Source organism: Magnolia sinica, chromosome 2, assembly GCF_029962835.1.
Source record: "Magnolia sinica isolate HGM2019 chromosome 2, MsV1, whole genome shotgun sequence".
Lineage (NCBI taxonomy): Eukaryota > Viridiplantae > Streptophyta > Magnoliopsida > Magnoliales > Magnoliaceae > Magnolia > Magnolia sinica.
In genome coordinates, this window is record NC_080574.1 from 14435766 (window position 1) to 14463210 (window position 27445).

The following is a 27445-nucleotide window of genomic DNA, read 5'->3' on the forward strand; positions in this document are numbered from 1 at the left end:
CAGGGCTGAGTTTGAGCTGAGTGTAGAGATGGCCATATGGGTTGTCGACGTGGCAGGCCTAGGAAAGGTCTCACCTAGATTTTAAACTATTTTAGGCAGGACTATCAGGCTAGTCCTATTCAAAATTCTAAAATTTAAGCTCAAGCTTGTCACTTTGGGGGTTTTTAACTATTTCAGGTAGGACTATCAGGATGGTCGTGTTCAAAATTCTAAAATTTAAGCTCAAGCTTGTCACATTGACACCCCCAAACCAAGGGAAGCCAATTGCCCCTACCCACTGGATGGACTTGGTCTCAACAAGGACTCTATGGGTCCCACCATGATGTATGAGCTTTATCCACATCATCCATTTTTTCAGGCTATTTTAGGGCATGAGCCCAAAAAAGAGGCAGATGTAAGGCTCAAGTTGACCACATCATAGGAAGCAATGGTGACAATAACACTCACCATTGAAACCTTCTTAGGGCTAATGGGGATTTTTATTTTCCATCCGGAAGTTCATATAAACCTGGATGGAGGGAAATACAAATATCAGCTTCATCAAAGTTTCTCCGTCTCCTGAGAAGTTTTTAATGGTAGGCGTCCACTTGAGCCTTAGGTCTCTCTCATTTTTGGGCTCATATGCTAAATGATATGAAAAAAAATGAATGGATGCGGTGGATAAAACTCATACATTAAGGTGGGACCCACAAAGCCCCTGTCCATTGAGGCAGGACAGAAGCAATCCGCTTCCATGGTTAACGTACCGGTGCCCGTAAACATACTCGTGTTGTGCCCAAAATGAGCGTCCGTACCATACTCACAGGGGTGTCATAGAAATTAATTTAAAATATTGTTTCATAGAAATCTTCAGTCTGATTTAGACCGTTCATTATTTTCTTACATGGAACCCGGAAGATGATCGGACGGCTGGGATTGTTTGATGAGAATCGACAGGCACATGCACGGAACCCACGTGATGTTGGATGGCTGGGATTGCTTGGCAAAAATTCAGCACACGCATGTGCACACAAAAACATGCACGTGTGTGTGAATAAACGGGTTTGGATTGGGTTGGTGTATACCACACCCGCACAATTATTAATCGGGCACCAAAAAACTCAAACCAACACCCATACCCGGCCTGCATTGGGCCGGGTTCGGGTACCCATTGAGCCCAGCGGGGCTGTTGGAACCCCCATACCCTCCAGCGCATGTTAGCGACATGCTCGCCGTTCTCATTCTTCTTACATCTGAAAAACGCGGGAAAATATATTAGGGCATCCCTTCGAACATCTCTCTTAAAATCAAAATAATCGACGTTGGAATGCATCGAAGCGTTTGGTTTTGAAGCCATGGAAGCGAGCGACGGAGATGAAGAAGAGTTTGGATTCTCCAGGAACTACTTTCTCGCCAAAGAATTGGGCGGATCCGGAAAGAAATCCACCTGCAAGCTCTCCGACATCAATCTTGTCGACGAACAGGTCCTCTTCTCTCTCACTGATCTCTCTATATCTTTGGATAGAGGACGGACACTATTCGATTGGGCGACCCCACCTTGAATTGCTGATTCCCTGGAATCTTCACTGATAGGATCAATAAATGCATGGTCAGAAAGGAAAGATATAGACAAATAATCAGTGTCTCCAAAATAAAAGGTCCATTCAAAGATTAGATCATCCGTTTAAATCTTTTTGGACAATGAGAGAATCCAAAGTGGGGTCACTTGTATCCAGCGATTGGAACTGATCCAATAAAAAGCGGCCCTCACCGCAGCACTGGATGATGTTTCATTCGTTTTATGCAAGTCTAGGATCCAAGCCCTCAACCCTTTTTTTTTTTCTTTTTTTTTTTTCCTTTTTTTGGTTTTTTTTTTTTTTTTTTTTTTTCTTTTCTGCTGGGAGCCTGTAATTTATGATGTACCTTCCATAATCTGTATCTACAGATGGCTGAGGTTGTTGATCTTTTTTGGCAGGAGCTGAGAGCAGCAGCATCTCGAATCATACCCAAACATGAAAAAGAGATGGCATCTTTGCTGAACAAATACAAAAGCTTATACCCCAAATGGCTTTTTGAGCTTAGGTCCGCGCTCTTACTCTCAAATCGCTTCTGTAGATGTAGAAAGTGAGACCCCATTGATTTCTTGTACATTGTGATTGTTGGGGGTCTGAATTTTGTACATTTTGTTCTGATTAACTAGGGTCCCTAAATGCCTTCTCTGTCTTTGCAGTTTTCTCAGTTGCCTGATTTTTGTTATCTTTCTAAACTAACAAGTAGCAAGCGTGATTACAATTATGATGCTTTTACAGTGCATGGTTTTTCTTATTTTGTTTTTCCTTCTTAATTTTCTTTATTTTATCAGGTCTGTTCTTCACGAACAGTATAAGAAAATTCCTATCATTTGAATTGAGTTCAAGACTTTCTATATTCATCTAGATATATTTACATGAAAATTTTATGTTGATTTGTTTTTCTCTTTTCGTGTTCCAGGTGTGGCTTTGGCCTCTTAATGTATGGATTTGGGTCTAAGAAGGTCTTGCTTGAAGATTTTGCTTCAACTGCATTAACCGATTTCAGTGTGGTTGTCATCAATGGCTATCTTCAGTCAATCAATCTAAAACATGTAATTATCTACTTCTGATTTACGTACTGCAATAGATAATGGTTTATGATTCTTGAGCTCGTTTATTTTAGTGCTTAGTGCTTACTGTAGCTTTAATTTCTCATAAAGAGCTGGAAAAAATGCCTACGGTGAATGCAATGCAAGTCTTTAGTGTGGCTGTGTAGAAAAATATGAGTTCCCTTACCATTTTAGGAATGCAATGCAAGTCTTTAGTGCGGCCATGTAGAAAAATATGAGTTTTGTTACCATTTTAGGATGTGAAAACAGTTCGTTCAGGGAATTGATATCTACACCCAACTGGCCAATTGATACATCCTTTTTTTTTTTTTTTTTTTCTACCTAGGATATTTACAGCTGGATAACTTGTACTATTGTAGTGCCAAAGTAGAACAAAAGGGCAAATCTATAAATCGGGGCAGGTGGAAATAAATGGCTCTCTTCATTTATTGGATATTTGGATTCCTTATGGATGTTCTGCAATGCCATCATTGGTTGGGGAATGGAGCGTCATTGATCATGTGTATGGATGCAAGTCACTCAGTTTCAGTTACCTTCAATAAAATGAAGTAACAATTAGCATGCAATATTGAATTTTAACCTAGAGCTATACATGTAAGATCTTGTTAAATTTAGCATGAGTAATATCCGCAATGCATGATCAGTTCTTGTGGACTAACTGCAAACAGAACAAGAGTTAACATAGGCCAGCCTTCGTAAAGTAATTGATATTACAAGGACAGTTTAGGATCTCTTTATATGCTCAGTAAGGGAAATTTATGCTCCATTTACCTTTCAAAGAAAAAATGCTTCATTTTCCTTGATATTTCTCCATTTATTGCTAGTTGGTGTCTATAAAAAAATATAAACAACAAAAAATAAAAAATAAAAATTATTACTAGTTGGCAAGAAATTTGAAGTTTATCAATTGATCAAAGTGGAAGTTTTGGAAGTCCTCAAAACTGTGGTTGAGTTGTGGAAATGATGGTATTTAGAGATGTTACCAACTGTATCCAAATTTCTTCAAATGCATCTAACTGGTAGAAAATGGTGACTCTGACTTGCCCTAAGTGGTTGCTAAATTGCCCTCATACACTTGCCAGTGGTTCATCCGGCTACTATAATGTTACACCTATATCTTGATTGACTGCATTCAACAGACCTCAAAACGTCATAAAATGAAGAAAGTTGTATCTAGAGCTTCTGTTTGCTTGCAGTAATGTTGCCCCATCTGATGTAGTCCTTTCTTTTTCAATACATTCATTATTGGGTGGAGGCTTTGGGTTCCTTTACCCCGTCCTCTTTGGTAGGCACTCCTCTCCAGTGGTCAGAGATCTCTTGTAATGTTTTAGCAGTGTAACAGCCTTTTGACTTTCCTTTTAATAATATCTTAGTTGCCTATCAAAAGGGGGGGGGGGGGCGCGTTATTCACTCCCCATGTATAGGGTTGTGATGTAGTAATAAACTCGGCGTGACCGAGGTCGAATCCCAAGGGACTGAAACCTGTACGTAATTTGAAAATAACCAGAACTAGAACTAGAATAAGATGAAATCTAAATCAAATGAAATTTAAGGAATAATGGTGAAATATTTATCTAAAATTTAAAGAATTCAAAGGTAGGAAACTAGGGATTTAGAGGATTCACTTGTAGAGATCAAGGAGATCTTATGCCTGCTTCAAGAATTCAACTGGACTTAAAGTCCCATTTTCATCCAGTTGAAGGGTGTAACCATGAAAATCGAACTGAACTTTCTTTGATATAGTTTTCAAGAGATGAAATGTATATGAATTAGAATGGATTCCATCACCAAACCATGACCATGAGACAAAGCAAATAACAGAATTAAACTAATTAACAACCAATCATAAGATGTATGAAGGTTAGGAAGAGTACCGTCATCCGACCATGCATAGGAGACGATGGTGAACAACAAGGCTTCCTGACGTCATAATCAAAATAAGGAAAGGAACATGCTCAAAGCTATTGCAGACCCATTGTAATTTTAGTCACAACAGACCATTAAAAACTGAAAACATTCTCTTAATTAAATCAAAATCAACATCAGTTCAGTCTAAACAAAAGACACAAGCAAAAAGTCTCCCATTACGCTACAAGCTTCACCTCTTAGCCCTAGCTAACAGGTTTAGCCTAGCAACATGATTAGGCTAAATCCCTTAAAAATAATAATCCGAAAAACAGTAATCAAAACTCTAAAATACTCTCTTTCTCTTGAATTATGTCTCCACGACTGCTTCACACCAAGATGCCCCAGTCTCCATGACTACCTTCCCTTTTTATAAAGCTTTTTTGTCGGTGAAACACTCTCCGCAAGTCTGTTTACGCAAGGCCTCCTGCGTAACCCTGTTTACGCAGGGAGTTAGACGATGCACTCCATCCTTGCTGATCTTGCTGATTGGTGAAAGATCTTCTAGGGTTTGGTCTAGTTCCTCATCCCCACAAGATGGACGGTGTAGATCTTCAATCCGATCTTGACCATGATCGAAAAATGGCCCACAGCGACCACGTTTATTGGACGCAGAGCCTGCTGCGTAAACAGTTGCGCTGATGCTTGGTAGGACCCGTGATTGAAGTCTGGGGAGAAATCCACACCGTCCACCGAATTCCTCTCGGAATTTCAGTCAGAAAAGTATGGTTTTGGATCGCCCTTTATGCGGCCCACTTGATCGATTTTGTGGCAACGATGCTGCCGTTGAAATGGTTGGGACACCGTTCTTGCTATCTTCTTAAAGTTTCAACACCTAATCCCTAGTAATATGGACCCTGGGATTATAACTGACGGTTCGGATTGGACTTCCGAACCGTGATGATGGCCCACAAGTGAGGACCGCAGGTCCCTGTTTCAAACAGAGAACGGCACTGCCGTTTTTGAATTGTAGTCGGTCAACACCATGTTGACCGACTTCACTTTCTTGGTGCACGGCGAGTGCACAGTCTCTGTGCACTCCACTTATGTAAAGCGGGTGCCACCTTGGTGTATATGCGAAATCTGCTCCGTCCATCCGTTTTTCCAGCTCATTTAAGACGTTGAGTCCAAAATTGAAGCGTATCCAGCGATCAGGTGGGCCCCAAATATTCATGGGCTGATCTGTCCGTTGGCCTACTTTCACAACGATCCAATGGTTGAAATTCGACATGTACGGTTCATTGATGGTCCTCATACCATATATGAAGTTTCGAGCCGAACGGATGGTGGGAACCCTGTGATCTTGCATTCTAGACGTCATTCAGGCCATTTGAGCTTCAGTTTCTCGATTTTCTCGGATCTCTGGCGTGTAAATCCGTCGATCTTGGTCTCCTGGGGTTTGTCCCATGCTTTGGTGAATTCTAAGCATTAAATCTCAGCTTTTAGCACCCTTTTTCGGTCCAAGCTCGCAAATGTACCTTGCATCACAAACACAATTAAATTGGACAGTTAAACAGTACCATGTTCTTAAATCTAGGCAATAATTGGGGTCTAATATGCAATATTTAACCCTCAACAGGGGGGGGGGGGGGGAAACATTATTTATAGAAACACTGAAATTTTGACAATGTGGAAACACACTCATACAGGTTCAGAACAACAATGGGTGCTTTGGAGGTTAGGCAGGTCGACTATTAAACTCTAATTTCTCTAGGAACACAGAAAAATTCATTATGATGTTACTTATTTCATGTTTCCAGTTGCTTTTGAATTTATATGGTAGATTGTGATATTTCCTTATATCTGGGTGACCGTTGATTCATTGTTGTGCTAGTGTTAACAGAAACTTACTGATTTACTATAGCTTTATGATGTAATACCTTACCGGGAATGTATTTTCTTTTTCTTGTCTTCTTTCTTATGAATGGAATCACCCTTTTAAATCCTTTTACCTCTAAGAAATATAAGAAGGTTTGAAACACAAAAACTCTCTCATACATTGAAGTTGGCCTGAAATTCGTCCAAGTTAACTTGAGACTTGACCATATTTATGCGATATTTGCTTAGACATTTTTAAGAAGTTTTTATATGTCAGAAATGACAAGTGCAACAAGAAAAGAACTATACAATGCTAAGTAGTATTCAGTGAGTGAGAGCAAAATCTTATGAACTGTAGTATGCTTGAGGTGCCATTTGGACACATCACTTAATTTGCAAAGATCTACTAGTGGTCCTTCTCGTAATAGTTTTCAGGGTAGCCGAATGCTGTAGCTGATTGCTACTTTCTATTTTTATTACAATAAAACACTCAGAAAGCTGCACATGTAACAGGATTTGCGTAGGTGACCCTAATTAATTGGGAATAAGGTTTTGGTGATGATGATGACATCTCAGAAATCTGCACAATATTGCGCTTTTTGAAATTTCATTACTGACTAGATAGTTTTACAAACCACAGTATTGGAACCATAGCAGATTTGTTGTCTTCCTGCTTTTTCACCTAAAAAAGTCGTAAGCACTGTCAAATTTAAATACATCTTGTAACTATGGAAACTAAGATTCTCACATGTCACTGTTCTAAAATAACCTAAAATCACATAGGTCATCGTTACTTAAAAACCATAATAGTACTCACATCTAATGAAACCTTAAGCAAGAAGTGTACAACCAAAATAAGCAAGAAAACACAAACAGTCCACTGAGACAAGTATCGGTAGTGGTTTGCTTATTAAGAATAACCATCAGGATGCTAGGTTTTGTGAGCATGGATGGTATTAATTTCCTTATCCAGCTAACATTAAGGCCATCAAAGTGGCCAGCTGAGGCATGCATCCCTATCCACTCCTATACCACCATTATAAACTCCATCACATCATCACTGTTTACATTTAGTGGGGGTAGCTCTTCTACATTTTCCATCTTGCCATCCTCCATCTATAGATTCTATACCACTTGGCCCTCTTGTTTGTCCTGATCGTCGTCGGCATGAAGCCTTTCCCCCTCTGTCAGATATTACTACTACAACTTCTTCTTCTTTAATAGGTATGTTGGGCCTTAGTTTGAAACATAGGCTGTCTACCACTGAGCTACATCCTTGTTTTTTTTTTTTTTTTTTTCATATTTATCTGTCCTAGCTTATCCATGGATAGCATGCGCATTCTAGTGCAAATTAATTTATTTCTCTAGTTTACCTCAATTGTGATTGTTAGAGTATATGTGCATCCGGCATATATGAGAATGGGGGTTCATAATAACAACAATGCATCAATGACAAATTTGAGTTATTTATGTTGACAAGTTGGTCCATCCACCTTGGCTCTGTGTCACTTTGGTTTGGATACTCATAACGAGGTGTTGAATCACCTTAATCATGCATTTAACTAGGATGAGATCCCATCAGATATGGGGTTGTTTTGACTGTAACAGATGGTGCCATTTGGGGTGACCAGTGCTGTTGTCTACGCCTCTAGGTGAGATGGATCTGACTATGCTCCTAGTTTTTGTGATTGCTATGTGTGCATCCTTTTTCACACCATCATATATGCATAAGATTGTCCTTTTTTCACAGCACAATGTATGCTTGAGTTTACATTTACCCAAAGGCATGCTCGTATATTCATCAAGGTAGAATGGTCGATACTCCTCACTTGTTCATTTTTTCCCCCGAAATTTAGCTTTGGATTATTTAGCTTGTAGGACTTGTGAATGATTTGAAAATCACTGAACTGCTCTAACATTGTGGAGTGTTGTTCGTTGGTAAATATAGTTTCTTTCCTTTCCGCTCATAAGGTGAATGTTCCATTTGTAGGCCGCAATTACCATTGCTGAACTTCTATGGGATCAATTAAAGAACAAACGAAGGACCCCCATCAAAACCCAGCAACCTTTTAGTTCACAATCAATGGAAGATATTCTTGCTTTCCTGGATGGACCACTTGCAAAGGAAAACAATTGCTTCGTCTGTGTTGTTGTGCACAACATTGATGGACCTGGTCTGCGAGATTCTGAAGCGCAACAGTATCTTGCACGAATTGCATGTTGTTCCCAAGTTTATATGGTGGCATCCATCGACCATGTCAATGCACCCCTATGTGAGTATTGTCTTCTTTATCAGACCATGCATTTCATAAAGATTAATTGTTCATGACTTTAGCACTTGGCTTCTTTTGGGGTAATACCCTTTTGGTATTTATTCTATTAATGACATCCTCCAATTCCATACGATAGTACTACTTTTACTGTTGAAGGGATATTAATTAGTTCTTGTATGTAATATTGTAATTACATATCTTCCAACAAAGTAAAAAAGGTGTCAAATATTCATAATGTATGTATTGCATCTTTAGGACGGATTTCAAAGTAAACCAATGTATTCGGTATCGGTAACGGTGGCCATAACAGTCACCACCATTACCGATATGGGTATCAGCCATAACGGCGGATACAGGGGCATAACGACCGTAACAACCCTCGTAATAGTTGGAAATTTTCTTTGCCCGAAAAATTCTGAAAAAAATTTCTAGAAAATCTAGAATAATGTAAATATTCTAAATATGTATTCATTTTATTTTATTTTTTACTTTGGATATGCTTATGGTAGTGTAACGGTCTACTCTTTGGTGAAAGTGTTGTATCGAGCTGTCTAGTGAATTTGTGAACATGATTTCATGTCTCTAATGTTTACACATCACAATCAAGCATTAGAACTAGAAATCATTAAAAAAGAGAGGCATAAATACTACATTTTTTTTTTTTTTGAAAAACAAAAAGCCCTCGAACCTTCTATTCGCTCAAATCACTTCAATTTACGATTTTAATCTTAAAAACTATAGTAAGAGTGGTCAAAATATGTTATAAAATGATCAATGAAGGTTTTTGAAATGAGAAAAGTGAAGAAAAAAAAAATGAGAAAAATGGATTTAAATAGAAATAAAAAAGTAGTTTTTCGACCGTTACAGGGGTAACAATCATTATGCCCCTTAACGCCTTTACGGCCATTGTAATGGCCGATACAATCCCCAAAAACCAACTGCCCTATTTCATCCCTGTATTGTATAACGGTCATGGCCGTTACCTATATGTATTGACCTTTATGGGCGTATTGTAACGAATACAGAACACCTCGAAGTAAACAATACACGCTTTGTTGAAATTACATTAGATGATTCTTTAGCTATTACATTGAATAAATTGAAAGGGATTCTTTTATCCGTTATGAATAAGCTTGAATAACATGCTTGCCCAATATTATCTAATCTTATTAGGTTTGAATGCTTCCTACAATGGTTTAAGAGTTTAAATGCCAGTGTTGTGCATGTGAAAGTTTGTAGCTTTGCACAACCATCTCTCTCCTAGTTTATGTAATACAGAAAATAACAACACCTTGATGGAGGGGTATCTTGGTGTGACTCCAAGGATGCACTGTATCTCTGCACTAGGGGTGGGGTGGCCCACGAGGTGGAGCCTGCGTGATGCAGGATAGCCATGAGGTGGGACCCATTGTGGGACCGTGCGATTCGGGGACCCATGTGATGCGAGAGTTGCTCACAAGGAAGACTCGCATAGGTTTGCCTAGGAGAGATAGAATATAGGGATAAATTGGTGCTTTCCCAACAACTCTAGAGCTTTTGGTGCACTAGCCAGTTGTCGTTATGAAAGTGGTATCAGAACGGGAGCCCATGGATCGAGTCTCCTCACCGGTATTGGTAGATGATGCGGAGGCATTTTGATGTGACTCTAAGGATGCACCATATCTCCACACTGGGGGTGGGGTGGCTCTCGAGGTGGGGCTTGTGAGATGCAGGATGGCCACGAGGTGGGACCCATTGTGGGACTGTGCAATTTAAGGACCCGTGTGACGCGAGGATTGCTTACAGGGAGGATTCGCCTAGGTTTGCCTGGGAGAACCAGAATATAGAGATAAATTGATGTTTCCCAACAGCTCTGGAGGTTTTGGCGCGCTGGCCGATTGTCCGCTATCACACCTATAAGATGGGTTAGATGCATGTGGCTTCTAGGAGCTTGACACAATGGTTATCACCCAGGTGAAAAGTCAAATCTTCTTAGTGAGTTGATGATATTGATGCTCATAATCAGTTTAAAAGTTGTAATAGTGAGGAATCTTGGGTTTTTAGGATATTTTTCTTAATGGCATCTTTCACGGTTTGTGCCATAATTTCTCTTACATCTACTAGGTAGATAATCATACAGTCATACTCATGGTAAGGGCAATGTCATTTTCTAAGATGAGTTGATTGTATTTATTTTCTTTTTATAAATAACAGAAAATCTATTCCATAAAACAACTTAAGGGCACTGGAGCAACTCCTTAGACTAACTCATTAGATGAGTCGATTGCACTTATCCTCTGGATGCCAACATTTGTTAGATGAATAACCAATGTAGGCATTATGCGAGGGCATTCTTCTTGTTGGAAAGTTTGTGCTTTCTAGCAAATGTTTTTTTTTTTAATCTATTTTCTCCTTGCAAGAGTGTCTATGCATGCCATGGCCCTCTTTTCAGTCTACCATCTATGTTTTTCACTGCTATGTCATGGACTGTATATGGACTTGTTCCTCCATGTACATGCAATGAGCAACTGTGCCTAGGGCCTAGGCACTCTTGATCCACTCCGGTTAATGAACTTGGGGCGCCTTTATGATTATGGACACATGTGGCATGGCTGCATGGCCAAAGGTTGTTTATTGGTTGGTTCCTTGTGCTTCCATGATTTAGATCCTCAAAATATGTGAATCCCAACACTAGTGGAGTTTCTCATGGGATGGTGCTTATAAATAGCCTCTCATGGCTGATTGTTAATGCTTTATGAGGCAATTCATTTTGGCTTATTTGGATATAACCAAAAAAAACAAAACAATCTATTGGGTGTTCGTTGTGGCTCAGAAAATGAAAACCTCATTTGGATGGGTTCCCATTTTCTTGCTTTTTCTGCTCCAAATCTCAAGTGAGATACTGTCAATTTTGGGTGAGCGCATCCTGTTCACTGCCATTGTTGGAAGTACCCAAACATGCCCTTGTGTGGCAGCTACACATCCAATTTGAATTTCATGGTTTCATTCTGTGGGTGAAGGAATTTCATTTACTTTGCATGAAAGTCTGCAATTTTTTTTCTCTGGTTTGGCCATATCTCCTCTGTCCGCAGTGAGGTATTTGATTTTGTAATGGACCCACCCACTATATTCTATTTGAGATATAACTTCCAAAAACAAGGAATTCAACTGTCTTGTTTTTTAGCTCTGCTTATCCTATTATTCTGATTGCTTGAATCCTTTTATTCACATTCTCAAGCTAATAAGATGTTTCATTGGTGTTAGTATGGGACAAGAAAATGGTCCACACGCAGTTCAACTGGTGCTGGTACCATGTCCCGACCTTTGCACCATACAAGGTGGAAGGACTCTTCTTTCCTTTAATCCTCGCAAACAGCGGCTCCACACAAAATGCAAAATCAGCTGCCATTGTCCTGCAGAGTTTGACCCCAAATGCACAAAGTGTGTTCAGGGTCCTTGCAGAATACCAGCTGGGCCATCCTGATGAAGAAGGCAAGTACTGTGGCCATAAAATCATGCTTTTAAGCTTTTTGTCAGGCATGACTGATCATGATATATTTTTGTTTTGTGTGGCCTTCTCTTTCTTAGGGCTGCCCACCAATAGCTTGTATACGAAGTGCCGGGAGCGCTTTCTAGTTAGCAGTCAAGTTACACTGAATTCCCATTTGACAGAGTTCAAAGATCATGAATTGGTTAAGACCCGTAGGAATGCAGATGGCCAGGATTGTTTCTACATACCGCTCACATCTGAAGCACTAGAAAAGCTGCTACAAGAGATTGGCTGAATTGTTGCTGTTGTTTGTTGCCATAGTGTAAAACAGGTCATCAGGGACCCATGTAAGCACAGCGTGTCAGGCTGTCAGCGGGTAAAGAAAGGCATTGTATCTCGATTTGGAATCCTTAACAAAATGAAAATGAAAGATTAGAAGTTTGCCATCAACCCTTCAGAATATTGCCAGATTCCTGTTATTTGTAAAATTGGGGAAAATCAAGCAATTTTGCAGAACAATTAATTAACAACTTAACACTTCAAAGCCTTTCCAAGCTAATTATCATCCGCTTTCAGACTCCTGTCATTCATAATCAAACTAAGGGTAGGGCAGCAAGTGCATTGGGCTGGGCTGACGTGTGTTCCAGCCCGGGCCATGAGCTAAGGATATGAGATAAAATCCTGGCCTGTGGCCGAGCCTGCTAGATAAATATTCAACCCCAACAGTGTTTGTTAAGTCAGGCTGGCTTTCAGCCCTTTGCAGACGTGGCTTTTTTAATAGCATTTGGGCTTTGGTTGGTGCCATGGTTGAAAAGAGAACCAGTACTCTTCCTTCTGATGTATATGGGTCCCGTGGGTGACACATCAGCGAGGCACTGAGCTAAATATTGTTTCATCCTACCTTGCTGATGTGACAGCGCCTTGCCGATGTGACCTCCATGGGACCTTTGTATATTTAATAAGAAAAAGATGCTGGGATATCTTTTCCTCATAGAAACCAAACAAAACATTAAGTGGGTCTAAAGTCTTCTCCCCAAGCATGGCCTGTAAGACTCTAGACCCAGACTAAATCAGAACGTTTGTCAGGTTGGGTTTACCCAGTTGCAGCCCTTATTTCAACCAGTTAATGTGGTCATTGTTTGTGTTCTTAACTGATCATTATTTTTTGTTGATTTACCAGATAAACATTATTTCAGTCAAGATCTTTTTAAAATTTTTTTTTATTAACTTAACATTTTTCCCTCAAAGTGGATTTGCAACTCAGTTCTTGTAATAAAATGCAGTGTAACCAATCTAGTAAAACCATTTAATGGGAATGGATTGATCATGAGAGTTGTAATTTGCAATGTTATGCTGGTGCCTCATCGGAGATGAAAGGTCCAACTAAGAAAATTTGATGGGGCTTTCTTCTGATAATTCTAGGGTGCTGTTTGGTGGGCGCTAGCAGTAATTATGTATTAGAGATCAAGATCTCTAGTACATAATTAACTAAAATGAGATGAACTCTTTTTAGGAATCTACCAAACTGAGCCAAAGGTTTATATTATAATATGGTTTCAGTATACCTTTAATTGACAATATCGACGAGGATGAGTGGAACAGGAACAAGTTAAGGCCCCTCCACTCCACACCTGGCACTGGTATGCATCGATCAGGCTACTCCTGATTGTTGGCCCTCTCATGGATGGGCCCAATTTTAAAAACCACCAATGGGTGATCATAGCCATCCTCTCAGTGGACTTCAAATGGATGGTAGGTAACAGAGAAAGGAAAGTCGACCTTTGGGGAAAACTAGCAAAAAGTGGTTTCAAGGATTCTCAGTTCTGTGCTTCTTAATGATGAGCCATCCATGGTGAGGTATACAATTGGATTATTGTGATCGTACATACTCTGCCACATGTATGGTGGAGAGGGTTCTCCACGTTATTCCAGTTCCACCATCCCCACCGTATTATTTTGTATATAGATTATAATGTGGTTTGTATCAGGTTACATCCCTCTCTTAATTAGGATTTAGGACAGCCACTTATCCTACCTTTTCAACCACCCCTAATTAGTTGGGACAAGGCTTAGATGATGATGATGACTTAACTTACATTTTTAAATTTAAATAGAAAACTCCTGGCAGAAAGACATTTCTGTTATTTCCTCTGCGTAACAACTTTCATTTTCTCGCAGGACTCTTGAAAATTTCAAATTGTGGGGCTCATTGTGGATGGAGTATATGTGGAGAATAACACTGATTGGCCAATCCTCGCCATCTAGCAGCTATTCAATGTTTGGTTTGACATGAATTGATCAGCAGTTTAATTTCAACAAGCCACAGTAGATGGTTATAAGATTGTTTGATCAGATTGAATTTCGCACTATGCTTCCTCCATGACAGGGCTTTGCGATTTGGATGCTCTGGATTGTTGTGGATATATATATTACGCTTTTCACACGTGTCATGGGTGTCTAATCCGAACGGTCCATGTGATGTGGCATCCCATGAAACCCCAAGGGCCAATTTTCACACGGACTAAAACTCTAGTGGGTCATAGCAAAGAGAGAAACTGTTTTCTTTTTCTATAGCCCAACAAGTTTTGGATCGGTGTATAAGTTAGCCCCAGGGGTTTCATGGGGTGCTGCATAGTGGACAGTTCAGATTCGGAATTCACGTCACGGATGATGAGTTCTCAAAAAGTTTCCAGCTGCTCACCTGCGCAGTGCGCTACTTTTTACACGTGTCATGAGCGTCTGAATCCGAACGGTCCACACGCGGCATCCAAATGCTAAGCTGCCCACCGGTTCTCACGAGAACTTTTTGAGAACTCATCGTACATTATGTGAGTCCAAAATCTGAACGGTCCACTTGATGCAGCACCCGATAAACCCTCCATGCCCAACTTTTACTTTGATCTAAAATTTTGGTGAGTTTTGGAAAAAGAAAATAGTTTTCTCTCTTGATTTGCATCTCTCTTTGCTATGGCCCACCAGACTTTTCTATCAGGTTGAAAATTGGTCCCTAGGGGTTTCATGGGATGCCACATTACATGGACCGTTCGGATTAGAAGCCCATAACACATGTGCAAAGGCATGTACGTGCGCAGGGAGCATATAAGAGGAATGCTCACCTGCTCACCGGTTCTCACTTGTAACTTGTGAGAACTTTTTGAAAACTCATCTTCTGTGACATGAGCTCAAAATCTAAACCGTTCATATGATGCAGCACCCCATGAAAACCCCAGAGCCCAACTTTTTCCTTGATCCAAAATTTTGGTGGGCCATGATAAAATGAAACAGCTTCCTCCTTTGGTTTGCCTCTCTTTTGCCATGGCCCAACAAAATTTTAGATCAGGGTAAAAGTTAGGTCATAAGTGTTTCACGGGGTGCTGCTGGACGGTTCAGATTCTGGGCTTATATAATAGATGAGTTCTCAAAAAACTTTCACAAGTTCCTATGTGAACTGCTGCTGACAGAAATGCAAAAACACACGTCCGAGCCATCGGCAACTAAAATAATGAATTGATAGAGAATAGGCTAAAATACATTTATAACATCGAGGCAGATGGATAAAGATTGTAATAATTGGTATTTAAATATCTATATGCCATATGTGCTTTGCATACACTTCATTTCTTATTATATTTGGCTTTGGATTTTTCGTCAAAGCTATGATCATGTTTTTATGTGTGTGTGTATATATATATATATATATATATAATTCTTATATGGATTAACTATTTATCTTTTATTTTTGTTTATTTCTCTAGTCAACTATGTCCATTGTTTCGAGCTTCATTTATATATTAATAAAATTGGCATTGTTTTAGCTTTTATTTATTTATTCACTTTTATTCCATGGAGAAACATGTTAGGTACAATTATTGGCGAAATAGCTAGTCCTTAGACACAAGGAAAGAGGTATCCATCCGGAATGACTCACTCCTACCCTTTTGCAAGTTACCAAATCGCTAATCATAGCTGGTTGATGGCTCAACAATTGGATTTCTGAACTCGATCATATTCAGTCATTTGAGTGGGGGTTCGTTGGCGTTCAATCAAACATTGAGTCGAGTATGAATCTATCTGCACTTTTCAATCACACACATAAACCGAATACAAACCCTCGATTAAACACGCATGGCTTTGTGTTTGATTGAATTGCACAAATAGCATGTACGACCATTTTTTTCCAAGCCATCCATATATTTCTGCCCACCTGATGACTGCCCACCCTCATTTTTTCTACGGGATCATCTTCAAAGTCCGGCCCACTTAGTGGCTAGCTTGGATATTTAACCTGTTACCTTGCAAGCACATGTGTTGGCCCGAAGATACCATCCCTTATACACTTGTGTGGCGTCTCATGCCTCCAGGTGGCAATGCTGCAAAAGGATTGTACTCCATCATATGACCAATCTCTATGATCCCACTTGCTCACAATCAATGGGCCCTTTCGAAAACATTGAGATCCAACTTTTTCGATGGGTTTTTCATCCACCTGATACCACTTGGATAAGAGACGAGGTTATCGTCATCATCGCTCTCGTCAGTAGGTTCGCATTTGGTAGGCTCATATTCGATGGGCTCTTTATCCACCTAATCTTACTTTTTCGAGACAGCTTGATATAGCTAGGGGGAGATTGTCCCAACCCTTATTCCAGTTTCGACTTGTTCTCCAGCGCTGATTAGTTGGGTGAAATTAGCATATAGATACGAGACAATGTATCCAGATAAACTCGAGTTTGTTGAGTAGACAATCACGGAGATATGCTCTTTCTCGTCAATGAGTGTTTTCATTTTGGTGGCCTTCGCCTGCCACCGTCCAGCATAAGCTGACAAAGACTCATTATTCATTTATCTTAAAGTAGCAAGATCCACTCTTTTGGGTGTTACATTTAGATTGTACGCATAACAATCAATGAATGCTTCAGACAAGTCTTCCCAAGTCTTGACTTTGTGATGATCAATCAATGTGTATTAACTAACCGTGTCATATCTCAAGGATTTTTGGAATAAATGGATTAAAGATTCCATCATCCCTTGCCATGACATTGAGTTCGCCACAAAATACTTTCATGTAAGCTACAAGGCATCCTGCACTATTGTATTGTTCGAATTTTGGCACCTCAAAGTTTTGATGCACCCTGGCTTCCGGAAAAGGGAAAAGATCCCTAAATTTGGTGGACGGGAGATCCAACCCTTGCCATTTTTTAAGTTTACTTTTCATAGCCTTGAGTTGCTCCTCGAAATGTTCCATGAGCCGATCGATCTCAGATGGCCTGACTTGAAAGGGTTCGCACCCTGATGTGTGTGCATCACTTCATCTTCTCGTGGGGGAGGGACCTAGTTGTTACTCTTGTTAGGGGGAGTGTGTTGGATTGGAATTAGGAGGAAGGATGGTAAATGAAAAGAAATCCCAACGATAAGATGATGTTGACTACTAGAATGTACATGATGTGGTTAACTAGAATAAGACGGGCTCTTGTTAGGGGGAGAATGCTAGAATTGATTGGCCGTATACAAAGCCTGGCTTTGAATTGACAGACTGATTGGAGTGATCGGCAGTTATGTTGTCAAGCTTTGGTTTAACGAGGTAGCTCTACTTTGAAGGAAGCAGATCATGAGATTTTCTAGCATATTCATGCTAAGGGCTAGGTCGATGATTGAAGGAGAAGTCGTAGGTTGAGGGCTTTACCACTTGGGAGACTCTAGGAGAGATCTTGGACTGTCTCCTTGGACTAACATGGTTGTCGATATGTAAGTTTTGGCACATGTGTGTTGGGTATTATTAATTTTTTTTTGTAATTACAACAGAAAATAAAGTTTGGTATGTACAAGTAGAATATAAATGAGACGAGTATAGACTAAAATGAAGGATGTATGCGAAAAAGTAAAAGGGACCACTTTACACCGAAATATAGATGTAAGCAAGAAAGTAAATGGACTTCATTGAAGAGTTGGCAAGTAATTGGACTAGTATATAACTAAAATGCTAGATAATTGCTGGAAAGTAAATGGAGCAGTATGGTACTGGAATGCTAGAATATTAGTAAAGATTGGAAGTTAATAAAATCCCCTAAAAGTATACAGCCCGACTTTTCCAGCTAGGCCTTGGCTAATACATATTTTCATTCCCCAACAAAGTTGCCATTCTATGAATGTTGACTGGAGGTTTTCCCTTCGGTTGACCCACTAGGCATCCATGTTGGACCATCTGATGGTTGCATAAGTTGAATGGTGGATATATAAATATATATTTATGTATGTATGTATATGATGATAGATATAGAATTAGAATTTATTAAAATTTCTAATGTGATAGGATCCGGATACCTAATAAGTTGCAAAGCATACGTATTTTGTAAACCTAGAATACTAAAATCTTTGTCTCTTTCTTTGTCTCTAAGTTGCAGACAGATCACTCTTGTCTCAGAACTCTCTTTACTCTCTCTTGCTGGCTCTCTCTTTGGCTAGATGCTCTGCCTTTCAATTGCGAAGGCAAGAGCCTTCTTTTATATACATTTCAAGGGGCAAGTTGGAATCCTACTAATCTTAGGTTTGATTTCAAAATGATAGGTTCGGGTGAGCCGTGCCATCACATAGGCCATGGATGGACAGAAGTGAGGTTCGTGTGAGCCAAACCCACATGTAAGCAAGTGTTGGTCAGCCAAAACCCACCAATGACTAGAGCGCTGCCATCTTTGTGCAGGGACGGTGTAGATTTCATCATCTCTGCCCATAAACCATGAAAGTTCTGCCGTTTTTGCACTTGGGGCGTTTACACAGCCCAAAACTCAGCTCCATATGTAATCAAGGAAGACCACATAATTACTAACAATGTACAAGGCATTGCCCACCTTTCAAACTATTTTCATTAGCGTGGTCTGCGTGAATTTAGGATAGATATAATTTTTTAGATATAGAGATAAAATTTTGAAATCTAATGATTTGAGTGGATTTTATATAATTATGAAAGTGGGCCTCTAAAAATCAAAAGTGTATATCTCTATCCCAATTATTTAGCTTGGAGTGACTCGACCAGAGTCACATGTTAGCTTGATTTTTATTTTCTCTGGTCCTAAAATGGAACTAAAAATCCAAATGGTCAGAGTGGACCACACCAAAACATTATGGTGGCCCCTCAAAATTAAGAGCGGTTTCCATCCAGTTTCCTTTTCAATAACATTATAGTGGGCCCCTCAGAATTAACAACGCCCCGACTTCGATTTTTGGCGGACTGTTTAAATTGTGCTAACATCTGCCACGTGTGCAATTTTTAGTGACTGCGTATCAAGGGCCCTACGCTGCTCGAGTACATGTTACTCCCCGCCAAACCCCACCCTCCCTCATGAGTGGCTAAAAAACGATGCGTCCACGACTACACACCAGTGCGCAAGTTAGCAATAACCCAATAAATAAAAGCTGCGGCAAGTAGCAGCAGCCCAGGGCCCCAGAGTCAGCCAAACGGTATCTTGCGTGACGAACGTTCCCTCAGTTCCCATTCCCTGCAATCCTTTCCCTTCCATACATTGCACGTATCATAATAGATTTCATATATTGTTAGAGATAGAGATAGAGATAGAGAGAGAGGGAGAGGCAGAGGGTCTTAGAAATCTAGGGTTTTGTTCGAATCAGGATTTCTAGAGTGGGGAAAACACTAAATTCCTCTCTCTTTCTATCTCTTTCTCTGTCTCCCTCTCTCTGTGTTGTTAGGAGGAGATATGGGTAGGTATTATTGGGGAAGAAAGGAAGGAGAAGGGAAGGTGGAAGGAATCGTGGTGGTGTTCGCGGGGCTGTCGACTCGGGAGAAGCATTTGAAGCCTTACGTGCAGCTCTATGCTTCTGCTGGCTGGAATTCCCTCGTCTGCCTTACCGAATTTCTCTACCTGTATGTCTTGTCCTCATCTATTTGGCTTTTTTCTTTCTCTCTTTTTTCTGATCGATGAGCTGAATTATTAAAAATTTCTGGCCTTTGAAAAATGCTCTTGCTCTGTAGGGTTTGATGTAATTCGATTTTTAATTAAGTTTGGATTTTTTTACATGTTTATCTGGTTATTTTTGTACTGTCTCGAACCTAATCTCATGAAGTAGGAATCTCTATGTATATCACTATCTATATGTTATGTGATTTCTGCACCTCTAGTTTCTATTCCTTACACGTGGTATATGCGCATGATGATCTGAACCATTTGTTGACTGGGGATAACCATGATTGAGTTATATACCGAAATCACCATTATCAAACAGTCCTAACCATTTAGAAAATGGTGTACATAGATTACTAAAATAGGATCAATACCTTTATGCCATTTCGACATAATAAGGATTGTCTGATCATTTTGATTTTTGGCCCATGCTCCATTTTAGAGATCTTTATGATAAATGAACAGTTTGGATCATCATAAACGTATGCCACACCTCTGGCGTAAAAGCGGAGGCATGAAAAATTTCCCACTTGAGTATAAGATCTTCCACATTACGTCTGTGTCCACAGGCCTATGTGGATGGATGTATCAGTATATAATACACATAAGTAGTCCTTCAAGGCCTTTCTAATATTGATATTTGTGCAGATTCTTCCCTGATAAAGCTACAACATTAGCATTAGTTATTGTTGGCGAGCTTCTTAAGGTTAGTGATATTATGGGAAACCATCTGTAACTGGGTTTTCTTTTCTTTTTAGTGATGTCAAATTCAAATAAAATTGCAATATTCTTTTTGCCAATACTTGAAGAAAATGAATAGATTATATAGAAAATTTGGTGTATGGAATCAAGCCTCTTTATACATTTTTTTATTGGCATTCGTAATGCAGGAAGTAAGAGTCAGGCCAATACCCATTGTATTTGCTGCTTTTTCTGGCGGACCGAAATCTTGCATGTACAAGGTTCTTCAGGTAAAGTTTGTGAAACTTTATGTCATCCATTTGCTTTGGTGGGTCTGCTCTGATTTGAATATTTGCCCATTTATTTTATCTATGTTTTGTTCCTAAATTCAAGAGAAACTAAAGGTCACTTCCTTTTCCTTCAGATAATTGAAGGGAAGTGTGAAGGACAACCCTATCTGGTATGCTTTGTTCTTCTATGTGTTTCAATATTCATTATTATTGTTATTATGGTTATTATTTTTACTTACATTATATGGAATATCTCTAGTAAATGCCATGACTGGAAATGGTCAAAGAGTCACAACATTCCAATGCGTTAATCAATGTAGCTTGACTTTTTTCAATAAAGTATAGTGAAGGTGCTCAAGGTGTTCCTCCATATAATTTGAATTTGGTTATTGGGTTATTTCCTCTCTATTGAACCAATTATTGCAATTCAGTTCAACAGTGCATCCAAACACGGCCTTACTCTATGTTTAAGATTTTGTACATTTTATATGCTATGAAAGCCTGGTAATTCTTAGTCTTGTTTTTGTTAATGTCTCTGAAATTGGAAAAGTTTGTTGCAGGATATTTTTCTTCTTATCTATTTCTTTTCTTGTGCAGGACGAATATCGGCTGATCAGAGACTGCCTTTCTGGACATATATACGATTCTAGTCCTGTAGATTTCACCAGTGATTTTGGTACAAATTTTGCCATTCATCCCAGAGTCCTGAAAATGTCCCAACCACCAAGGGTACTTTCATGGATTGCAAGAGGTTTTGCTTCTGGCATGGATTTTCTCTTCCTAAGCCGGTTTGAAGAGCAGCGTGCTGAGTATTGGCAGACTCTGTACTCTTCAGTTGTGAGTTTTTTATTTTTAAATGTTCATTCGAAGGTGCCAATTTCCCGTAACGTTTGATTTACTAGTATTATTTTCGTGCAGAACACGGGCCCATTTCTCATCTTATGCTCGGAAGACGATGATCTTACTCCCTATCAACTTGTCTGCAACTTTGCTCAACGTCTGCAGGATCTTGGCGGAGATGTTAAACTAGTGAAATGGAACAGCTCTCCTCATGTAGGTCTGTCCCAAACTTGTGGCTAAAAACATCAAAATTCACATGAGGCATCAGCAACATGTCATACACATGCCATGGTGGCCCCCTCACCCTAACTAGTTGCTCATCAAACTGTATAGACACACTCCCATGCGCACACATGCACAGACATGCATGTTTGTTCAACATCCAGCAGATAACTTCCAACCTTTCAATGTTTGTTCAACATCCAATCCGTCCAATAGGTTGGCCCCAGCATCAGGATTCCCTTATGCAAAAAATCAGCTAAATCCACTCATTAAGTAGACCACAATTGTATTTGCTATTTATCAATGGCTAAACATTGTTTCTATGTTGTGGCCCACATGATGAGTAGATGGAGCTGATTTTTGCATTAGGTGATCCTCATGGTGGGGCCACCCATTGGAAGGTTTGGATGTTGCATTCACTTAACAGGTTGAAAGTTACCCAATGGGTGGACCATAACTCGGTGGACCAACTGTAGGAAACAGTGGGAATTGAACGCCTACTGTTAAAAACTTCTTGGGGGCCACAAAATTTTTGGATCAAGCTGATATTTCTATTTTCCCTTCATCCATGCTTGTGTGACCTTATGAACAGATTGGATGACAAATAAACATCATCGTGGGCCCTAAAAAGGTTTCAACAGTAGATGTCATTATCCCCACTTGAGCTTTGGATGTGCTTCAAATCTGGGCTAATGCCCTAAAATGAGTTAATAAAATAGATGGATGGCGTGGATAAGAGATACATCATGGTAGGCCCCACAGAGTTTACTTGGCACGCTATAGTGTATCGAGTTACTCAGTACGGAATCTGCATTCATAACCTCCAACCTTTCAATGTTTCTGCAACATCCTATCTGTCCAATAGGTTGGCCCCAACATCTGGAATCCCCTTGTGCAAAAATCAGCTAAATCCACTCATTAAGTGGGCCACAATTGTATTTGCTATTTATCAATGGCTAAACATTGTTTTTATTTTGTTGCCCACACAAGTAGAAGATGGAGCTGATTTTTGCATTAGATTCCATTAGGTGGACCATAACTTGTGGTCCACACCCCGAGCCGAAGACCGGAGTAGAAGCCCACACGTTGGGCCAGGGGAGAAAGGAAACAAAAACCTCAAACGAGGGTAAAAGAACACCAAAAGCAAAAAGAAGCCCCATTGTCAGCAGAGAGAAGACGTAGGTAAACAAGTGGCAAGCTCAGTTGAGGAAACAATATAGGGAGCCCGACCAAAAGAAATGCTAACCAACTTGGAGATAAGAGTCTGACGTCTCTTGCATATGATTCAGGCTCGACCACCAAACTGGCTCAGGTGATTAGATCCCTTGCTCAAAAAGCCACATAGGCCAGGAATACTCTTCAGGGTACATCAACGAGGCAATGGAATCATCATTATGAACTTCTAGAGTGAATCCTCCAATCGAAGCAGTGTAGAATCTGGTAAGAGTAAACCCAAAGAAAGATGGGCGCAAGCATTTGTCTCTAGGTCCCTGAGCATCAGCCTAAAAATTGGCTCCTCAAATTGCTTTGGAAGATAGAGAGAAACACGAGACCAATTTGGTAGGGCATATTTCAGTGCACGAGAGGATCCAACCGCTCCTCAAGGATAGAGATCTGCTCACCAAAGGTGCAGGCGGTTTGTGGATTGGGGACGAGGTTGGAAGGTCCCAAGCTGCTGAAATAGACTCAGTCAATGAAACTGTATTGGTTCGGATAACTAGTCTTTTTAACAAAATCTTCGAACAAAGAAAATGAAGAATGAGTGGAAGAGATGCATTGTGATATGTGTTCAAATAACAAATTAAATGCACAAAGTTGACCGACTAACAGGGGATCAAATTTATGAGTCACGCTATAAAGCTCTTGGAGAAGGTGGAACATCAACTAATTTAAGAAATATGGATATCAGAAAATCAGCTTGCCTTGCTGGTTGTTTTGTGGTTGATCTGGTTAGAAAGGAATAATCAAGCTTTTCAAAATTGAAGTAGCTCTGCATGTATAGTTCTTAACAGAGCCCTTTTGTTTATTTTTCTTCTTTTCTTTGTTTTTCTTCACTTCTTTGTTCGCTGTTTGTGTTTTTCTTTGGCCTTTGGCCCTTTTAATTATATTGCATCATATTTCAGAGGGGGAAAAACAGTATCTTTTGGACTCTTCTGCCAATGTAGCCTCAAGGCCTCCCTTGTGGAATAAATAAAATTTCCAGTTTGGCCAAAAAAAAAAAAAAAAAAAGCCCTTGGTTTAATAAGAGACCAAAATAAGATCATATGAAACTTTTCTAGTAAAAATAGTAAAAGTTAATGCCTCTCAAAAGAAAACAAAATGCATGTTATGCATGGATAACACATCCTTACCATGCATTGGATTTTGGGAATGCAGGGCATCGCATTGTCTTTGGGCCTGTATTTGGATCTGTCCATCAACGTTTGAAAATTATTACCAACAGACACTAGAAGTCCATTTTTACGCCTCAAGCAATTCTAGTGGTGTCCCAAACAAGGATTTCACTGCCCTTGTAGATATCAAGTGCAGTGGAAAGTTGACCCAAGAATCGATTAAATAAAAACATTCGCTAACAATCTTGAGGTCAACCTGAGGATTCACAGTACCTTCAATATTGCTCCATTTCTTTCCTGATAGGAAACAAAGTGATATCATCTCTTTAAAGTTATGTTTTGTATGTGCTATTGTTTTGCTGTTTCATCTCAAAGTTCTTTTTTTTTCACATGCTGTTGTTTGCCATATCCAAATGTGATTTCAGTGGTGCAATGCCCTTGCAGGTCATTACAAGCATCATCCAGTTGATTACAAGGCAGCCGTAACTGAGTTGCTGGAAAAGGCAGCTTTAATTTACTCCCAGAGGATGCTACAACTCAACAGAGAAAGAACAAGCTTGGAAGGTGCAGGTAACAAGATATCTGAATCAGTCCGCAATTTACGTGAAGCAGCAGTGAGCTCGAATGAGAGTTTGCAGAGAGTCGCAGTTGGGCCAAGCAATCACTTCTTGCCTAGCTCGGTGGAGTATCACGAAAGCAAGAACATGGGTTCTATGCAGGACGAGCAAAAGGAAAGATTGATTCACCTCCAGACCCCACCGAGCATCAGCGCACACAGTGTCCTGGGGAAAATCCTCTTTGATGTTTGCGTTCCCAAGAACATTGAAGATTGGGACATAAGGCCGGCTGGTTCCTTGAATGGGCAGATATTCAGTTCTTCCCACAGGCATAGGCACAGTGGCCTTTTCAATCCTATAAAATGCATACGCCGCTCAAGACTGTAAGATATCAACTGGAAAATAATGATTCAGCAGAATACTGCCGGAGATTGGAGGACAGGAGTCCGACATCTGACACAGGCAAGAGGTTTGAGAGCTTTGACTGCACACGCCCTTTTGCATGCCTCCCAGATGCTAACGACTACAGAGAGAGGCACGGAACTGCTTGCCTGGCAGAGACATAGGAAGTTATCATGGAGCTGGACTTAACAAGTGATTTTGATGGAAATAAGAGTTACGAATGTAACAATTCGTTGTTACAAGCATGTATGAGTATACATACAGTTGTATTCATAAACTGCTGGGAGTTGTGTAATGCAGCACAGCCAAACTGATGCTTATGAAGAGGCTGGATTCAGTTCAAGTCAGGTTCCATTCAGTACATGGCGTCACCTGTATCAAGCTATAAAAATGGTGATTTTTTTCTGCCCCCAACTGAAATTCTCTCGTGGATGATCCAACGGTTGGATATTGCAGTGTGTGGCCAGCCACTCCCAACAATTCGGACTCGGGTTTTCTTTTCCTGGGCCATCACACCAAACACTTTCATCTGAATGCATCAACTTGGTTCTGAGATGGTGGCCCGCTGGCTGGACAGTAAAGTGCACGATGGATGGCTTTGAGGGGTGGTGCCATTTGCTGAATATGACCTGATTTGCATTGACTCTCGCATGGGCGCACCAGATTTTGCCATTTTCTCATCCAATTTTCTACAATTCGGGAATCAATCAGGGGAGCTTGGATGCTTGTTAGTCACTAATGAAAATGTCTCTCAGCGTAAGCAAATCTATTTGAATTGGTGCGCCTTGCGCATTGAAGAACAGACAGATCATACAGTACCGTTTGGTTTTCAATCTGTAGAAGTGGAGCCCCATGTTTTGTGTTCCAAACGGTTGATACTGTTGTGAACGGTGTATGCCCCGAAAATATCAGATATGAAAATTCATGAACTGAAAGAGCGCGGCTTCGGTGGATCCCCAGATCCACCAAAGTGGGTGGGAACACTGACCGTGGGGCCCACCTTGAAGCATCCATTTTAACAGCTAATTAGGGCATGATCCTGAAAATGAAGCATATGCAAATCTCATGTGAGCGAGATCAGAGGAAATAATGGTTATTGAATACCCACCAATAAAAACTTCTTTGGAGCCACTCGAATGTTTATTTGCCATCCAACCTGTTGACAAGGTCACAAAGATGTGGATGAAGTGACCATATAAATAATAGCTTAATCCAAACTTTTGTGGCCCATAAGAAGTTTTTAATGGCCTCTCACCACTGTTCCTGTGGTGTGGCCCACCTGAGATTTAGATCTACGTAATTTTTGGGATCGTGTCCTAAAATAAGCTCTCAAAACGGATTGGCAGTGGCCTCACAATCCCACTCACGCCCGAACTGAAAGGGTTCAAAGATACAGTACTCGAGCCCATAAAGGCTAATTATTTTATGGCTAGGATCTTACTGGTGTATGAAACTTTTGGCAACCGTTCACTGATTTATTATCAAAGGTTTCAATGGTATACGTCCCATCTCCACTTTTCCCAGCAACGAATGGAGCGCGGTTTGGTCTGCCAGTAGCCAGTGCTACGTGGGCGCGGTTTTTTCATCCACGCAGTCCATCCATCTTTTCAGATTATTTTAGGGCTTCATCCTAAAAATGAGGCAGATGTAAATCTCAGGTGAAAGCAGTAGTGACTGAATGTCCACCATTAAAAACCTCCTAGGGTCCAGTGTAATGTTTATTTGACATCCAACCTGCTGATTAGGTCATTAAGATATGGATGAAGGAAGGAAAAAAAAAACAAATATCAGCTTGATCCAAAACTTTTGTGGCCCCAGGAAGTTTTTAATGGCAGGTGTTCAATCAAAACTGATTCCTTTGATGTGTTCACTTGAGATTTGGATCTACCTAATATTTGGGGCTCGTACCATTGAAATGATAAGGAAAAAATGGATGGACTGCATGGATGAAACACACACATCATGGTAGGGCCCACAGACCACCGACCAGTCGCTACTAGCAAGGTCAACTGGTTGGATGGCAAATAAACAATGGGCCTTAGAAAGTTTTTAACGGTGTGCATTCAATGACCACTTTTCCCTGTGGTGTGGTCCACCTGAGATTTTTATCTCTTCATTTTTG

The 27445-nt window shown here is 40.1% G+C and overlaps 2 protein-coding genes across 3 annotated transcripts; both read left to right on the forward strand.

Moving 5' to 3' along the window:
- Nucleotides 1-1187: 1187 nt before the first annotated feature.
- On the forward strand, nt 1188-12535 carry LOC131236036 (origin of replication complex subunit 2). Of its 2 annotated transcripts, XM_058233128.1 has the most exons (6): nt 1188-1463; nt 1955-2061; nt 2470-2602; nt 8334-8616; nt 11860-12087; nt 12184-12535. In XM_058233128.1, the coding sequence occupies exons 1-6, from the start codon at nt 1335-1337 to the stop codon at nt 12378-12380; spliced, it is 1077 nt and encodes a 358-aa protein (XP_058089111.1). In that variant the 5' UTR covers nt 1188-1334; the 3' UTR covers nt 12381-12535. The 2 variants fall into 2 exon arrangements, with proteins under 2 accessions (XP_058089111.1, XP_058089116.1); XM_058233133.1 differs by lacking the exon at nt 1955-2061.
- A 6991-nt stretch (nt 12536-19526) lies between these two features.
- Nucleotides 19527-25995, forward strand: LOC131236049 (uncharacterized). The gene is made up of 7 exons (XM_058233144.1): nt 19527-19961; nt 20647-20704; nt 20889-20969; nt 21104-21139; nt 21567-21806; nt 21888-22026; nt 24809-25995. Exons 1-7 carry the CDS (start codon nt 19795-19797, stop codon nt 25306-25308), a joined length of 1221 nt encoding a protein of 406 aa, XP_058089127.1. The 5' UTR covers nt 19527-19794; the 3' UTR covers nt 25309-25995.
- Nucleotides 25996-27445: the final 1450 nt, after the last annotated feature.